The sequence below is a fragment of the Berghia stephanieae genome, chromosome 3, assembly GCF_034508935.2.
Source record: "Berghia stephanieae isolate SIO BIC M18660-M18661 chromosome 3, UCSD_Bste_1.3, whole genome shotgun sequence".
NCBI lineage: Eukaryota > Metazoa > Mollusca > Gastropoda > Nudibranchia > Aeolidiidae > Berghia > Berghia stephanieae.
Genome location: NC_088362.1, coordinates 69,999,977 through 70,017,862, shown reverse-complemented (window position 1 = coordinate 70,017,862; position 17,886 = coordinate 69,999,977). Strand labels below are relative to the sequence as shown.

The following is a 17,886-nucleotide window of genomic DNA, read 5'->3' as shown; positions in this document are numbered from 1 at the left end:
TGTATATACACACATATATATATATATATATATATATATATATATATATATATATATATATATATATATATATATATATATATATATATATATATATATATATGCAAATGCACAAAAATGTAAAAATATACAACCAAGAACCAATAGCAACACTTTATATATTAATCTGATAAATTGAGATAGGCCATACCTCTGGCCTTTAATCCGAACTTGTGTGTGTATATAAAGATAGTATTTAATTTAAATCACAGTTGCGCCCTTTGTATATTTTTATATTCCTGTTTGTGCATTTAAAAATTAATATGAAATAAAGAGATACAGTAAGATTCCCTTCACTCATCCCAAAGGGCAACTTTGTCTTGTCGTGACAATCTGGTATGAAGTAGGGATGAAACTGATGAAAAGAATTGAGCGTAGTAACAAGCTGATTAGAATTACGAAAAATAATTCAGTTTGCATTTAGAGAAATAATATTGACTGTCCTCAATGATAACAAAAAGCAATTTTCAAGTTTCATCTCTGTGATATAGCGATTTGGAGTGGATGGTTGCATATGATGTCATCAGTGATTTATTTTGTCAACTGAAACCAAGGGTAGCTAAAATTTTTAGTTAGATATTTCTGTGATGTGCATTCTCCAGAGAATATATATTCTAAGAAGGGCTTTGATTTTTTAGAAGTTGTAATAAAATATCTCTTTTCCCCTCTCTCAGTCAAAGCAGGCATCTTACCAAGCCACGTCAGAATGGTTACAGCAGACACCAGGACATGAGAGAGAAGCAGCAATGTTTGAAGAACTCAGAGATGTCAGGGAACAATGGAACCAAGAGAGAACACTCAAGGTCAAATTGCAAGGTAAGTTATCTTGGTACAGTCATTTGGCCCATAAAGCATAGTTTAACTGTCTATGTAGTTTAAAACAGGATGGTGATCTATAGTAAAGGACGTTTTGCTGAGTCCCACTGGCTTAGCAGCTCAGTCACTCCTGGTTGGACAGAGGTGTTCGGATTCAAACAAATCATGCTGCTTGTGAAATGAGTATTCCACAAAACGTACTATTGAAACCTATGATAGTGATATAGTTAACACAGTAAAAAGAATAGTTTTATGAAACATAAAGATAATAAATTATCAATTTTTGATTTAGTTTTTTTTTGGTGGATATTTTATGAATTAATCCATAATAATGATAATAGTAACTTTGTTTATACATTTATTTTGATATCCTCTGGTTTGATCCTATAAGTTGTGTTAATAAATTCAAAATGTTTATAATTGCTTTTGTTTTTAGCTGAACTTGCATCTCGAGAGAAAGAATTCAAAACACAGATAGAAACTCAGAAGTTGAAATACGAGGATGAGATCTTCTCGTTGAAACAAGAAAACTTTGTCTTAGTTGCCAAAGTAAGCTGATTTATTTATTTATTTATCTACATATTTATTTATATATTCATATATTTATTTTATTTATTTTGTTTTTTTTGGAAAGATGTTTTTATTTTGTGTAGAGTCATTAAAAAAAATAAAGCCATAGCCTCTAAAAATTTCTTTATTGATTTAAATTAGAAGATTTGTACATTATTGTATTTTAAGCAAATGATGTACATGTTGAATGAAAACTACTTTTGATATTAATATTTATTTTCCAACGCAATTTTGAAAAAAGTCATTTGGCATATTTCTGTTGACTTTACAAATATGTTGCATTATGTTCATCATTTTTTGTCATTAGGTCATGTCTAGTTTGAAATATTTCATCCCATAGAATTTAAAAGCAATTTGTTTTAGATCTCTTTAACTTTATTTTTTATGTAGTTGAAAGAGTTGGAAAGTCCAAGCAAAGGAGGTGACTCTGAGGGGACAGGAGATAATATTGATGAACGCAGTAGCGACAAAGGTTGGTTAGTTTTTATATTAATATGAGTTGAATTTTTAAAAGTGTTTCTATAAAGCTCTGGATGACAAAATAACTTGTTAAAGAGTCGCAATTGTGATTTAAATGCTATAAGTCAGTCAGATCTAATGTGAAAAGAATTTATTCCACCCCCTGAATGAATAAAATTGACCAAAATACGGAAATTCAAGAAATATTTGATAACAATTCTCTTTATTCGCTCATGGGTAAATGTGTCTTAAAGGAAGACTGAGATAGCTCAGGCATCAGTTACATTACAGCGCGGCAAAGTGAACCATCATTATTCAATCTCTTTTTCACTAAAAACTACATTATTGTGATTGTGCAGATCCCTCGTATTTATCCTGACAGTTTGATCTTTTATAGTGTATGGACTCTTCAAGCTTTTTGTGACTCGTTTTGTTTAATTCTATCACCAGGACTTGTGGCACGTCTAGAGAAAAGCATTCAAGAACAAGAGAGCCTCTTGGCGGGTTACCAGGCTGAGAATAAACGCCTTTATGAGGAAATGAAAGGACTGCAGAGACAGGCTAAAGCCACGGAGTCCAGCATGTTTAAAGAAAACCAGAGACTGACAACTGAGTTATCAAATGTCAAGTAAGGAGTTATTTGTTATTCGGGTTGTTTGTTTGAAAAGGGAGTGTAAAGACTTAGAGGAAGGAAGGACACAACCATGTGGAGAGAGAGAGAGAGAGAGAGAGAGAGAGAGAGAGAGAGAGAGAGAGAGAGAGAGAGAGAGAGAGAGAGAGAGAGAGAGAGCACAGAGCCATCTCTCCTCCACCAAGTTTGCTATATGGAAAGCTTAAAATGTTTGTCCTTGCTGAAGATTGAACAAATATAAATTATTTCTTTAATGAGTAGTAAGGGGCATTGAAAGGAAAGAAGGAAAGGAAGAAAAAGAAATCATAAAATGTCCGATATGAGTTAGATTTATAGAGCACCGATCTCCAAAACAAAAGCGTCATCACACGTTTCTGTGTACAACAACGAATAAGAGATTTAAGAATTTGCCCTTTTCCCTCTTTCCAATCACAGACAAGAGTTAGAACTAAAGAACACAGAGCTCCAGAACAAAGGCATCATCACAAGTGTGGCTGTACAACAACAAATAGCTGCTGGCAATGCAGAAGCTGCGATTGGATCCAACAGGATCTCACACTTAGAAGGAGAGTTAACAGAGGCAAAGGTGAATCTTTCTTACTCAACATTTTTGAATGTCTATGATTTTTTTTCAATGTCTTAGTCCAGCCATCTTCACCACCCCCCCCCCCCCCCCCCCCCGCTTTTTCAAACACAAAAAAAATGCCATGGAAATTATTGAACTTATTTATTGTCTTTTCAGAGAGTTCAAGAAAATCAAAGTCGAGAAGTGAGAAATCTGCAGCAGAACAAGTTTGAGCTGGAAAAGCATGTAGAAGGACTGTTGAAGGAGAGAGATGGGTTGGTCAGGGAATTGGGTCTAGCCATGAAACCTGAACAAGTCAAGGTAAAGTATTATATATTCATACATACTACATATATATACATATATATATACGTTTGGTGGTATGTATGTGTTGTTCGTATATGTTTGTGTGTCTATGTTCGTGTATGAGAGACTATTTGTAACCTTTAGCTATAACCAAATGAAAGATTGCCTCTAAGGACAATAGATTTATTATTAGTATTATTATTATTATTATTATTATTATTATTATTATTATTATTATTATTATTATTATTATTGTTGTTGTTGTTTTTGTTGGTGATGGTGGTGTTGGCGGCGGCGGCGGTGGTGGTGGTGGTTGTTGTTGTTGTTGTTAATATTACTATTATCATCATCATCATCATCATCATCATCCTCATCATCATCATTGTTATTAGACTTTTTTCACTTTTAAAAAATAAAACAGATTGAAATAAAGCTTGTCATTGAGTTTCATTAGAATGTAGCAGTAAATGAAATTCATCAAGAAAATATCCATACTTTGTATAAGAGGAGATAGGGATAGTTATACATAGCCTCATAACAATATGACCGTAGGTGATCGAGTCTTTTTGTGGATATGATAGAAGTGATTGGTTTGCATTCCAACAGCCATGATGTTTTGTAGCCTTTAGTAAGTAACAGTATCCTGGTTCACGAGTCACTACTGTGACCGAGAGTATTTCTTATCTCTTAAAATAACAGAAAAAAAAAAAAACAAGAACAAAGCAAAACAAACAAAACAAAACAATTACCCTGAAAAAAGAGAGATGGAAAAATACTTTTGAAACTGATAAAAACAAATTATTAAAAGGAAATAAAATATAAGAAATAAAAAGAAAAAAAAAAGAAAGGAGAAACTCATAGCAAATATATCATTTGAATTCATGGATTCAAAAAACTGTGTGAATTTACCTTTGATCAGGAAATGGAATTCAAACATAAAGAGGAGTTAAAGAAACTTCAAGACAAGATACGGTGGTATGTGGAGAACCAGGAATTGCTGGATAAAAGCAATGCCAAGCTGAAGGGTAAAGATGAGGAAATTCATCGACTGAAGATGAGACTGGAAGATTTCAAATCAGAGGTTAGTTTTACATTTTGTCTTGTTTATTCCACATTGTCAATGTCAATTTCTTTTATTTTTATCATTTTTCAATGGTCACCTCTGTTTTCATCTTAATTTTGTTTTTAAAATGTTTTATTCTTCCAGGCTGGAAGAAAAGTTGAAGAGAACAAAATACGAGCAAAAGAGAAGGCGGCAGATAATAAAAAGATCCAAGACTTAGAAAGACAGGTGAGACATTATCTTTATTTCCAATTTTCGTGGTTTTTAATCAAGACCTACTTGAATTGTTGATAATTAATACTCACAGTTTTATGTTGATGAGGATGACCATAAATGTGTCCCTTTCCTTCCTCAAAGTGCATTTACAAAAGTAAAATTGACGAAGATTTTACATTTCATCAATAAAACAGACGCCAAGTACATGTCTATGTCACCATTACAAGAGTTGCCATCTGAAATATAGTGAGCAAATGTGCTTAAAGAGCATTTTTAAGGAAAAACTTTGCATCGCCTACAGTGACGTACATGTCAGAAGTTGAGTGTCAAACCACAAGATGCACAATGACTGGTTTTGATATTATTTCAGGTGAAAGAGATGGAATCTGTCATCCGTCGTCGCCATCCCAATTCTCTTCCAGCCATGATGATGGTGGCTGCCTCTGTACCTGATACAGCAGTGGAGGGTTCACAGGTCAAAGGTCGCAGTGTTCAGGTCCTGGAGTCGTGCATTAAAAAACTAGAGAAACAGCTGGAGGAGAAAGATAATCTGGCACAGCAAGACTTGAGGGCAATGGAACAGAAATATAACCATATCAAGGTAACATTTATGGAAGGAACGATGCTAATCAGTGTGAATATTTTATAGAGAAGGCCTTTGATCCATATTAAGTGACTACAGAAATAAGTAAAGAATCAATAAGACATGGTATCATGATAATAAATAAACCACACCAAAATAAAATAAAATTACTAAATAAATTAACTGAAACTCGAAACTACTTAATACAATGTATAAATATTTAATGATAAAACAATGTCTACTATACACATAAGTCCTAACTTACAGAGAAAGTAACATGCTATGTCATATGTTATATCACTCAACAATTTAGTGAGATCTTAGTTTGTATGGAATTGGCTTATTGTAAATTCTAATTTACCCCTGGGGAATATCCGAATTTAGTGTCTATTTCCAATAGGACGAGGAGAATATGTGTCAAAATACCTTTTCTAATTTCATGCCAAGGAGGCGGATCAAATCCTTGGACATAATTTAATTCAGTTGTGTTGTGGGTCAAGGCTTGTATTTCTACACATCAGAAACACACAAGCAAAGAAATTTAGCTGTAGAAATATTGAAACTACAAAAAAACATTTTTATTGGTAAAACAATACGTCAAGTCAAAAAAAAAGAGCATAGGAGAGGTTGTTTTAAAATGAAGGAAGTAGATTTTGTTGGTACAAGGTTCAATTTTAATCTAAACCCACACAATATCTTACCTTTTTTATTAAGAGAGAATTAATATGTATATGACAAGCTTCTTTGATTATCGAGTGATATTGTTGTTAGTACTTTGTAGATGAAATGATTAGGTCTTTAGCTACATGTTGCTCTGTGGTTAAAAGGTATGATACTTGGTTTGTGACCTGTAAGTCAAAGGCTCAATTTTCACTGTGGGTAGTGCAAAGTTGAGTTCTTGGAATAGACTCTATACTATCATTATCCCAGCATAAGTAGGTGTAAAACCTGGCCAGTAACAGTATTTCTTTTTTGAAAAATGTTATAATTGCGCCTTTAAGTGTCATGTCTCATTATAATTGTGCTAGGACCCCATGTTAAAACTTGAATCACATTAAGCAAAAAAAAAAAAAGGGAATGGAAATAATTATAATTTGAGAGAGATTAAGCCTTACCGATGAAGGGTTAATATCGTTTTTATTGTTGCCAGAAGAAAAGGGCTTTAGCTTAAAATGTTATTTGTCACATAATTGTTCTTTTTCTTTTTTTTTGATTGTTGCATTCAATTTTTTTGTTTCAAACAATTTTGATATGATTTTTAAAAAATCCAGCTTCAATTTGAGGAGAGAATTTTAGACTTGGAGACCCAGCTGTCATTCTACCAAATCCCCGGTGCTGACGGGCAGACCAAGACCCACCCACACTCCCATGCATTGGCTCTGGAGAGAGAGCTAGAGAGCGTCCGGGAGAGGAGCAAGAAGCAGGTCTTAGACATGCAGAATGAGATAAACAGGCTGAACACAGAGCTGAACAAATTCCAGAAAAGTCAAGAAAGTGAGTGGTTGATCACATTTGGGACATATATGAAAATCCATATGATTTTTTAATTAAAAGTGGCCATTTTACGAAACATAACACAAGTAGCCATCTTTGACAAAAATCCCCACACTCTAGTTAGACATTTTGTAGATGAAGTAATTTAGCCAAGAAGCATGGTCGTCTGGTACCAACCATACCTTAAAATCTTTTGATTTAAGTCAGACCTGAAGGTTACCTGCATGTAAATGTTTGATTGTATTTTATAAAATGTTGTTGTACATTCAATAACATGCTGACCATCGATATTTAAAGGGTGTAGAATATAACTCTTACTGCAAATATAAGTAAATTGAGTATTTTGAATTTGACATTAAAATTGATGTAGATTTGAGGTTTCTCTTCCTCTCGCACATATTTCGTTTTTGCGTTTTCAAAGTCTCGTTATATGTCTTATTAAAGTTTCAGGACATAAAATACGATCAGTCCTTTCTAAAGGAGTCATAATTTTATGAAACAAAACTCTTTTCCTCAGATCTGATGAGGAATGAAACGAAGCAGATAGAATCTGAGTGGCGGCAGCAAGTCAAGGGTTTACAAATGGAGCTGAAAGACAGAGAGCACGACATCCAAATGCTACATCATACAGTAGAGAAAATGAGGGGAAGATCTGGTAAGTTGGATAGTGAAGGAGGAAAAGAGGTGGTAGTGGTATAAATCTTAGATGAAAAAAAAAAAAAAAAGAAAAGGAAAAGAATGAAACATAGCCTCTCTCTAATCTGATAGTCTCAGTGTCAGAGTTTGCAACAATTTTAATTTCTAAAAATGCAATAGAGTACTTATATATCTTTAGATATATTTTTTAATATCTATATTAATATAATATCTATATAATTCTATATCGACCATAAAAAGTTATTAAAACACATAAAACATTTTTTTTTTTTTTTAAAAGGACATATAGTTTTTCTTAAATTTGAAGATATTGACGTTGGAGCAATGAAGTGATAGAATAATTGATTGATTGATGGATCGATTTTTTTTATTGTTATAAGTCGATTATACAGCTGTTATTTGATAAATAGTGATTTGTTTAAATGTGAAACCTATTATTATAGCCCTTCCTTTTTTTTTTTTTGCCCTACTAGTATTTTTGAAAATGGTGAAATTAATAGGTGATTACATTGTGTACCCTTTTCCTGATCAGATACAACAAGGAAAAAAGGTGGCTCCCGAACGTCAAAGATGAATGGATCAGAGTGGCCTCCCTTTCCCCATGCCCCTTCTTCCAGCAGAGAGTATCAACCCCACCAGTTTGCTGACAATGACCTCTCTGAACTCGTGCAGGAAAATCAACAACTCAAAATAAAAGTAATCTTTTGCTCAGCTATTTGCCTTCATCAGTAGAATTTAAAATTTGATCAATTTTCATCTTTTTAATTTTTAACTGAGAATTATACATAACTCAATATCCTCTAAATATGCCCAAAGCGCTTTACAAGGCGTCCCTTTTCAACAGCAACACAAGACTTGATGCCGGTTATGCGAAATTACAATTTTTTCCCACAGAGACAAGGCTGTTAACAGCCAGGTACTCATTTTACACCTGAGTACAGTGATAGGATGTAAAGAGCCTTGTCCAAGGACTCAACTATGCACCACTCTGAGTGGGACTCGAATCCTGGACCTTCTGATCTGAAAGCGAGTATCATACCACAAGACCACAAAGCTGCACAAGATCATGTTATAATGCATTCCTTCTATCTGTCTCAGGCTTTACATCAGGTCATCTGTACAGTGTTCTATGGGTGGATCACTGAGATAACTTTTTTTTTTTACTTTTAATTTATAAATAAACCCATCATGAAAATTTTTTGGATATTCATCTCATCAAGTCAATCGGCAAAATGAAAATAGGAAAATGTTTACCAGAATCCCTTTCACTTTCCTGAGTGGTAGTGCCTCGTTAAAATAAAAGTCTCATGTTCTGTTCATTTACGTCGTAAACATGCAAGGTTAGGTTGTACCAGAATCTAGTCAGGTGATGTCTAAGTTCCAATGTATAAGTTTATAAGTTTTCCAGTGAAAGAAAAAAATAGTTCTTAAAGCTCATGGAGCTGAAGTTTATCTCGGATTTTGTAATATGTATTAGCATCAATCAGACACAAGTCTATCTCAAAGTGCTGTCTGTCAGATCCAGCTACCAAATTTCTATGGGTGGACAGAGGGGTCAGAAAAAACCTCTTTGCACCCAGCACCTAGACTGATCCATTGTAAGGCGTGTACTCTACCAACTTAGTTATCTAGACCCATGCACAGAGCTAACTCATACCCAATTTTTTTTCACCTTCCACCAGCTGGAGCAATTGCAGCTTCAACTTGATCAACAACGTGTTGACTTGAGACGTTCCCTGGCTGAGACAGAATCAGTGGCTAGACAGAACAAAGAAAGACTAGAAAACCAAGTAAATTTACCTTATTAACTATTTTTTTTCTGTTCTAACCCCCCCCCCCCCCCCTCTTTTTAAAAAACATTTTCTTCTCACCCTTGCCCCTCCTTTCATCAAATAAATACATGGCAAAAGCAATCGGCTTTATAATGGATTTATAATGCCAAGGGTTCCACATTGTTCAATAATTAGGTAAATAATGGCAAGCAGCTTGTTCTTATTAAGCTGAGAGATATGGTTGTATTCACCACAGATACCTTGATATATAATATAGTTGGTGCGTACAAGAGCAGTTGATAGATACATCTTTGATTGCTATTTTTTTCATGTTTCAGATTGAAGAGTTGCGAAGCAGTCACCAGCAAGAACTCCAGAGAGTGATGGCAGACCACGCCCTGCATTCATCCACCTCTAGGGCGGCAGAGCTACAAAACACTTGTGAGACTCAGGAGGTATGGACATAAAACGTTCATCATAAATTGTCCTTTATTGCCTTAAGGTCCATGGCGCCAGAGTTATCATCGCACTTTATGAAGTGTTAAATGAAGAACAACAGAATCTTGTCTTGTATCAAAGTCGAGGGACATCAATGGCAATCAGTGACTGCATTGCTTGCAAAGTTATAAGTCATTGTGTCTCTTGATTTTTGCGGTAAACCCCTCACTTGACTCAATAGTGAAGGAGCACTGGGTTCGACGTTGGTTGTGATGACAAAGTGTTGCTACAAAGAGGATGCCTTTCCGGCAACTTGCACTGTATTGAATAGAAATTTGGAAACAAATTACTTGAATACATAAAACATTTTGACTCAGTTAATCATGTAAATGTTCTATTTTTATTTTTATTTATTTTATGGATTCAGATTTTATTTGCTTATTTCTAATTTTTGATTTATAAAGTTTCCAGTACCTTGTTATAGAAAGAAATAATTGTGAGCTAAAAAATATAGAAAATTATCCTAGAAGAGATCTTTTAACACAGATTCAGTAATTAGAAATTGATCATATATGTAAATATATTATGGTTCAAGTGAAGAAAAATCATAAAGTAAATCATTAACTCTTTAGGCTTTACCAATCGGCTTGACACTTATAAATTCGACTAGTTCTTGGTGACTACTGCAACCAACTTTGTCATGATTTTATCATGATTGTGGAGCTTTACCTCTGATGTTACATCAGTTCCAGATGAGACATGAAAAGTATGCGTAAAATCCTCTCTATACAAATCACTGTCAGATGCTTGTAGGTACAAAGACAGGACTGTCATGATTCAGTCAAAGTTAGGTGGATTCATAACAGATATCTAGTGCTCAATGCTTTTTATTTATTCCTTGAGGAGTCCATATGGAATCAATTGACATTATATTATACATTATAAAGTGTCTTTGTCATACTAAAACTTGTATAATATTCATCACCGCATATAGTTGGGTACTCATCCATAACTCAGTCAAGTGGACATAAAGCTAAGGCCAAAGGTTTGCAATCATGGCCATTCATCCAGTCATGGACAACACTCAACACTGCTTGAATTTATTTACAATACAAGACACCATACCATTGAACTACTAATGCTAATCGTGCCACTACACAACAGCAACACCAAAGACCAAAGTACTTTTATTCACATACATTATTTGTCATTACATTTTTCATTGCCCGGACAGGTGATGATTCGTCGCCTTCGATCCCAACTGAAGAAAGCAGCAATGGAAGCTGAGCTTGTCCAGCAACTGAAGGCCAAGGAAACAGAGCTTACAGCAAAGAATGAAGAGTTGCAAGCAAAAATAAAGGAATTAAAATCAGTACAGGCCCCGGTGAGACTCATAATTGTATCCCTTAACTTTGATATGGTTTGCTCATTATCAGTTTTTGAGTCATGTTAGAACTGTTTTGAGTTTCTGAATTTCTAACATCACTTTTAAAGAGATTTCATTTTCATATTCATAGCTTTTATCTCAATATTTTTTTAAAAAATACGATCAATTTTCAGTTAATTTCTTTCCATATAACAAAAGAATTCAATATGGAATAAGTACATTAATACTATTTGAAAAGAAGAGACAGATTGATCTCTCCAGCCCTCTTGACCTTCCTTTGTGGGCCATTTAGGTCCAATCTTACCGCCTCTTTGGTCCATGTCTTAGTCTTGGTTTTGCCTAGGTCCTGATTGGTATCCTTAACCAAAAGGGAAACAAACAGATGTATTTTCTTATAAATCAACTCTCATTAATATATGTAAAATAGTTAGCTATTTATTTTCAAACATTTGAGTCCAATCCCTGGTGTGGGGTTCAGTGTCTAGGTCTGAATTGGACTTTTAAAATAGTTAAACATGTTTAGGTTGTTCTTGGAATCAACCTCTATTTAGTTTGAACTGGTTTCCTTTGTCTTACTTCTTTTTGGGCACGCAAGTAAATTTTAGACCTATATTTTAGGGATTAACTTGTCATCTTCCTTTTTAGTAGCCATAACATGAGCTAAAGCTGTTTCAAACATCTGCATACTTCTGAAAACAATCTTTTCTTAAAACCTTTTTTTTAATCCAGGAGATGAGACATTTTGAATCCTTAGAGGACAAGCTGACCAGTTTGGCCGAGAGACAACGCAGACGTGAGATGGAACTTGACACAATGGTCAAGCAGAACCAACACACGTGTAGAGTAGGTGTAGATGAAGAGGTCACCAAGTGGAAAAAAATGGTGGAGGCCAAGAATCAGCAGGTGTGTTTGCTTTTTCTTCTCTTCATTATATACATTGTACTTATGAACTATCAAGCCTTTGGAGCCAGAGTGAAGTTCCAGTTTTTGATGTGTTAAAAAGACAAATAATTGCTTGTTACCATCTGAATAGGATGCAGAGTATTTTTCACCAGATTTGATATTAGACCTAGTCACTCAATCACAACTGGGATGCCATAAGGATTAAAAACCTAACGAAAGCAGAAGTCAAATTAGGTTCATTTATCTATAAAGTGGGTGGGTGCTCTACTTTTTCAGCTGCCTTACATTGAATTTGATAGGTTATAGCCATGAGGTAGACGTGAAATTCTTCGTAAAATAAATTCCTCTCAAACCATGGGGGAAAATGTCATTTTCATATTGCCTACATGTTTACATGCCATCTTAGAATTTATCAGGGACAACTAAGATTGAAAATGATATCAAGGTATGAATCATGAAAGATGAATTTCAGTGGATTTTGTGGATGTGTGACAAGACAATTTTTTGAGGAGGAAAAAACATAATAACAATGCGACTTTTAGAAATATAAAAGTGAAACATGCAGAACACCACTAATGCAAAACAAATGATGTAGTGTCAGAAAAACTGATAGAAATATAAATGAAAAAAATTGAAGATACTTTGTTCTGATAGTTTTCTTTTTCTATCTGCTTTTTCATACATACCTTTCCAAATAGTTGGTGCACTACATGAATGTGTATTACATTTATCTGTAATTACATAACCCTAACCCATCCACAGCTGGACGTGTTTCGTGCCGAATTGGATTCCATCCTTGAAGTCCTGAAGACACTACAAAGACAAGGAGTCACCCTGCCTGTCAGCGCCATCTACAGCTGATAGCATCAATGTCTTAGTGTAAATAAATAATTTCACATAGTGCTTTCTCTGGGTAGTAACTTGATATGAGACCATTTGCTTCAATCTAGTATTGTCAAGCTGAAAATTAATTTAAAACCAAAACGATTGAAATAATAACATCTTGGTTCTTTGCCGTTTGAGAAACTTACATCTATTCTTTTAAATTTAAAATCAGTTTTACAAATTTAAGTTCAATTTTCAGGACCTATTTGAGGTGGTGTGACATAATATATCGTTATGCCAACAAGGACGATTAACATGTGCAGTATAGATTATAGTTTTACATTCAAATTCCTGTCTATAGTCCATTCCACAGCCCGTGTGCACGTGTTGACGAGTATATCTTCACAACTTTATGATGGATTTTAATGATAATTGGCTTGAACACTAGAATTATTAATTACGTAAGCCAATTTTTTTTTCACTGATTACATTTACAATACTTTGGTATTTTTCTTCTTTATGGTATATAAATAATGAGGGGTCTGGTATGGGTGGACATGTGAATATTTTACATTATATTAACAATATTAAACACACTGAATTCTGTTGTGACATTGATCACTGAACTCGCCCACAGGCATGACCAGGGGTTTATTTTTCATGAGATTCATGTGCCACTCAGTAACATCGCCACCCTGGACTCAAAATGACACAGCAAATTGTACACTTTGTACACACTTGACATAGACTATTGTTACAAATTAATAGTTGAAAGCCAGAGGCATAGATTGCTGTTGTGATTTCTAAGTTCCTAACAAATAACAATATGGATTAAACATACAAAATTGTTAATATGAGGAGTATAGCACTGAAAATTTACAAGTATATCTCCAGAGAGGCGAAGCGCGGAATTTTTTTTTTTTATGGCTTTTGGCAGATAGCAATAGTATAAGCAGATGGCACACGACCAGGAACTCAGAGGGGAGAGGTCAAATTGTCATCTTAATTATGCATCTTCTGTATTTGAAAACTGCGGTTCCTTTCAAAGGTTATGATGTACAAAACTAAATGAAACTTGTTTGGTGTTAAAGAAGTTTAGATTCCATGATATTCACATTATTACATTCAAAGCGTCACGCATTGAACATAATTCAAGAATGGCAAACATGTAGTGTACTCGAGGGGTGACTAGTGGGCTTTAATGACATGCCTCATGAGAAATTTGTGAGTTTTCTTGCTCAACAGTCGGTCGGGCCTTATGTCTTTGTGAAAGGCATTTCACACAACTTCCCTTGTCTTATCGGAGATGGGTCTAAAATTCAGAGGATCCCCCTGGTTTTTGACAGCATTGTCTTTGTCTGAAAAATGTATAGGCACCTAACAGGCTGCTTGTGTCTTCCAATATATTATAGGTTCTTTATCCACAAGGGAAGAGATAAATTATAAACGCCATGAGCCTGTTTTCACTGCTCTTAAGTACTGTTTAAATCCTATCTATTATTACACTATTTGAAACAACACAAAATTATTTGCTAAGCTTCGCCACTGAATGCAATTTTCTTGTGATTATTATCTCCATGGGAGGAGAATCAACACACCATTACTGTAAACATTTAAAAGTATGAGTCATGTTTTATTGCAAATGATGAAAAGATCAAATCACTATTGGTATTCAAAGTTCATAACGTCACTTAAAATATAAGCCCGCATGCAAAAAATCACGACACCACATTTTGTAACTTTGGAGGAATTTGCAATATTCCATGCACATGGGACTTGGAATGGACTATAAATAAAACTTTATGCAGTGCTCGGTTAAAGTTTGTTTAAGTCGTATAGTATGCAATTTTCTTAAAATCTGAACATAATTCTTTCAGTTTATTAATTTATTTTATTGCCATGTTTGTTCTAGATCATTTAGTTTTACATACTGTTCTATACACTGTTTATCATGTTTTTTGTAAAATTCATTTCATCTATTTTATATTAATAAGACATATTTTAACTGGGACTGTAAGTGTAACTTACAAAACTGTGTAAGATCACTGCATATTACTAATAAAATTTGTATGAAGTCAACTCTAAGGCAGTCCGTAGAAACTTTGTTTATATTTTAGCTTTGATTGTAAATGGAACCATAGGTATTTATTATACAAATGTTTGTATAGTTTTTACATGTTAAAATTTGGCAATATTAGGAATAGGGATTTAGCCTTTGTTTTTGTCGTAGAATTAGTCATTTTAAAATCATTCAAACTATCCAGATAAAATCTTCAGGTAGTTGTATCTCACTTAAATAAATAAATAAATATGAACATTTGTAAAGCGCGTTTTTACTAAGTACCTTTGCTCAATGTGCTCATTAGCTGCCTTGAGATCATATCTTACCTTTTTCAGCAAGAGAGCAATAACTGTAAAGGATGCAACTTTTATTTAATTTATGAATGAAGCCTAAGTCACATCATTTTAAATTCTCTGTTGGTGAACATATTATCTCACATTAGAATAAGTGGGGCCTTCTTATTAAGGTTTAATTCTCACCATCTAATATCATCATCACTCAAATTATAACTTTGTAGAAAGATACACTCAGATTACGTGTAATATTCCTGGGTTGTTTGGTATAAAGAAACCCTGCAACAAAGAATGATTTATCTTTACTATCATGAAAATATTGAAGTAAATTGATATAGATTATATATGTTGTCTTAGCCACAACTTTGTCATTAGAATTGCCAATCCTGGGCGGGGTTCCCGACTTCCCATAGTGCGCAGGGAGGTACTTGCTGTGTCTTCTATCCCCCTGTATCAGTTTTCCAATTGCCTTCGGTCTTTGTCTTGGAATGAGATTGCGAAGTTTTGTCCTTACCTTTGCCGGAGTCCTTGGCTGGGAGGGAAACAGTTGAATGTATAGTTATAGTTTTGGGAGATGATATTTGTTTCCTTGTAAACCATCTCTCTGTTATGTATTATTTTTTTTTTAACATATGATTTGTAAACATTTTGAGTGTATTCCTCTTAGTGGGATCTTGTGCTGGTGTCTGGGTGAAACTTTTAGGTAATCTCAAGCTAAGTACACTGATAGTGTGCTCTTGGAATCTACATCTGTTCCCTATTTGTACCATTCCCACCTTTGTCTTGCTTTTTCCTCAAGTCCTTTTAAGTGTACATCAACAATGTTTTTCCTATCCAATTTTCATCCTATTTACTGGCGCTGATATGGCCTAAATTTGTTGCAAGCGCCGTAAAACCCTTATAAACAAACAAAACAGAATTGCCAATCCCTTCTAAAAAAATGTGTGCCTTAGTTTAAAGAATATCACCATTTATCACCTGTTGTTATGAATTGCTTGTGGATTAAGATTCACTTTTATTTTTTATATTTTTAAATAACCTTACTAAAATAAATATGAACGTTAATATAGTACATTTCCATGGGTAGTCACGCCTAGAGCCTGCATAATTATTGTGGGATAAGCTGGGCCTAACAAATGTGTATTAGTGAATTTTTCTTCTTCTTCTTCTTCTTCTTCTTCTACTTCTTCTTCTTATTATTATTGTTATATTTTTATTATTTTATTATTATTATTATTATTATTATTATTATTATTATTATTATTATTATTATTATTATTCCATTCATCCTCTTTTATCTTCTCTCTTTATTTTCTTCTTTTCTTCTTCTTCTTCTTTCTTCTTCTTTTTTCTTCTTCTTCTTCTTCTTCTCTTTTCTTCTTCTCTTCTTCTTCTTCTTTCTTCTTCTTCTTCTTCTTCTTCTTTTCTTCTTCTTCTTCTTCTTCTTTTCTTCTTCTTCTTCTTTCTTCTTCTTCTTCTTCTTCTTCTTCTTCTTCTTCTTTCTTCTTCTTCTTCTTCTTCTTCTTCTTTCTTCTTTTTTTTTCTCTTCTTCTTCTTTCTTCTTCTTTCTTCTTCTTCTTCTTTTCTCTTCTTCTTCTTCTTCTTCTTCTTCTTCTTATTATTATTATTATTATTATTATTATTATATTATTATTAATATTATGAATATTAATATTATGAATATTAATATTATTGTTATTATTATTATTATTATTATTATTATTGTTATTATTATATATATGAAATGGAAATTTGGTTCCATATGGTCTGTCAAGGGAATAGATGAAGTATTCTGAAGTGTTAATTTGAACAGTTCAAATTTAAATTATTATATTTATTTGCATACCCTGTAGCTTCTCTTATGGAGACATCTTCAATTGTGATCATTCACTCACTCGTCTGCATCATTCACTGAGGTGAGCTCAAGTTCAGTAATCCGAAAGGCTCTAAGAATATTTTGAGTTTTTATAGAATTTCCTACAAATTGCAAACCATATATTGTCAACATTGTGCTTATTTAGTTCTTACTGTATTTCTTTTAGTTAAAAAAATGATGTGTTGTGTTTGTGTATGTCTGTGCGCACATGCGAATTCATGTACCGAAGTAGGTGCTCTGAGTATGTGTGTGTATTTGTGTGCATGTGTATTTGTTTGTTTGTGTATGCGAGTTAAAATGCATTTCCTATGGTCCAAGAAATATCTCAAATAAATTCATTGAATGTTTATCCTAATTTGTAATATGATTCTTGTATATTATAGTAATATCTCATCATTATCAAACTCATGTTTATATATAATTAATATTATCCATTATTATAAAAATGTAAATGACTATGATATTTATGTTATATACAATAAATAAATAATTTAAAATTATGAATTGCTCTAGTTGAATTGATTTTTACAAACAATTTTATATTATTATATATTGAATTGATCAATACTCCCTGACGGACAAGAAAAAGAAAGTAAGCATTATCTATACGAAACATCAATGATATCAATTCCGTAACACGTAACACCGACCATTCTGAAAAGCTGTCAATACATTAATCTGTTTCTGTTAAACAATGGAATGATTGTTTTTCAATATTTTTGAATGGTAATGTATCTGTCATGTCTACAATTGTTATAAAAAGAGATACTGCCTCCTAGTATATAAATTGAGGTAAAGTTAGCAACGGCAAAGTGTTGTTCTTTTGAAAAAATAGCAAAACAAAAAGTAAGATCCAGCCACCAATGGGATGGAATTCAAATTACACAACTGAGTCTGGTAAAACACGACAGAAAAGCTTGAATAACACATT

General features: G+C 33.4%; 1 protein-coding gene across 6 annotated transcripts in view; it reads left to right on the top strand.

The window, feature by feature from the left end:
• The window catches only part of LOC144968333 (centrosomal protein of 162 kDa-like), a 38,721-nt gene extending 25,813 nt beyond the window's left edge, over window positions 1-12,908 (top strand). For all 6 annotated transcript variants that reach the window (XM_078906598.1, XM_078906600.1, XM_078906599.1 and 3 more), the window contains 17 exons: window positions 714-855; window positions 1,292-1,404; window positions 1,816-1,897; window positions 2,335-2,512; window positions 2,951-3,101; window positions 3,258-3,401; window positions 4,306-4,467; window positions 4,594-4,677; window positions 5,036-5,266; window positions 6,520-6,742; window positions 7,260-7,397; window positions 7,932-8,095; window positions 9,082-9,189; window positions 9,510-9,626; window positions 10,844-10,993; window positions 11,726-11,899; window positions 12,662-12,908. In XM_078906598.1, coding sequence (XP_078762724.1) covers window positions 714-855; window positions 1,292-1,404; window positions 1,816-1,897; window positions 2,335-2,512; window positions 2,951-3,101; window positions 3,258-3,401; window positions 4,306-4,467; window positions 4,594-4,677; window positions 5,036-5,266; window positions 6,520-6,742; window positions 7,260-7,397; window positions 7,932-8,095; window positions 9,082-9,189; window positions 9,510-9,626; window positions 10,844-10,993; window positions 11,726-11,899; window positions 12,662-12,760 — 2,460 coding nt within the window. In that variant the 3' untranslated portion in view covers window positions 12,761-12,908. The remainder of the gene's footprint in view (window positions 1-713; window positions 856-1,291; window positions 1,405-1,815; window positions 1,898-2,334; window positions 2,513-2,950; window positions 3,102-3,257; window positions 3,402-4,305; window positions 4,468-4,593; window positions 4,678-5,035; window positions 5,267-6,519; window positions 6,743-7,259; window positions 7,398-7,931; window positions 8,096-9,081; window positions 9,190-9,509; window positions 9,627-10,843; window positions 10,994-11,725; window positions 11,900-12,661) is intronic.
• Window positions 12,909-17,886: the final 4,978 nt, after the last annotated feature.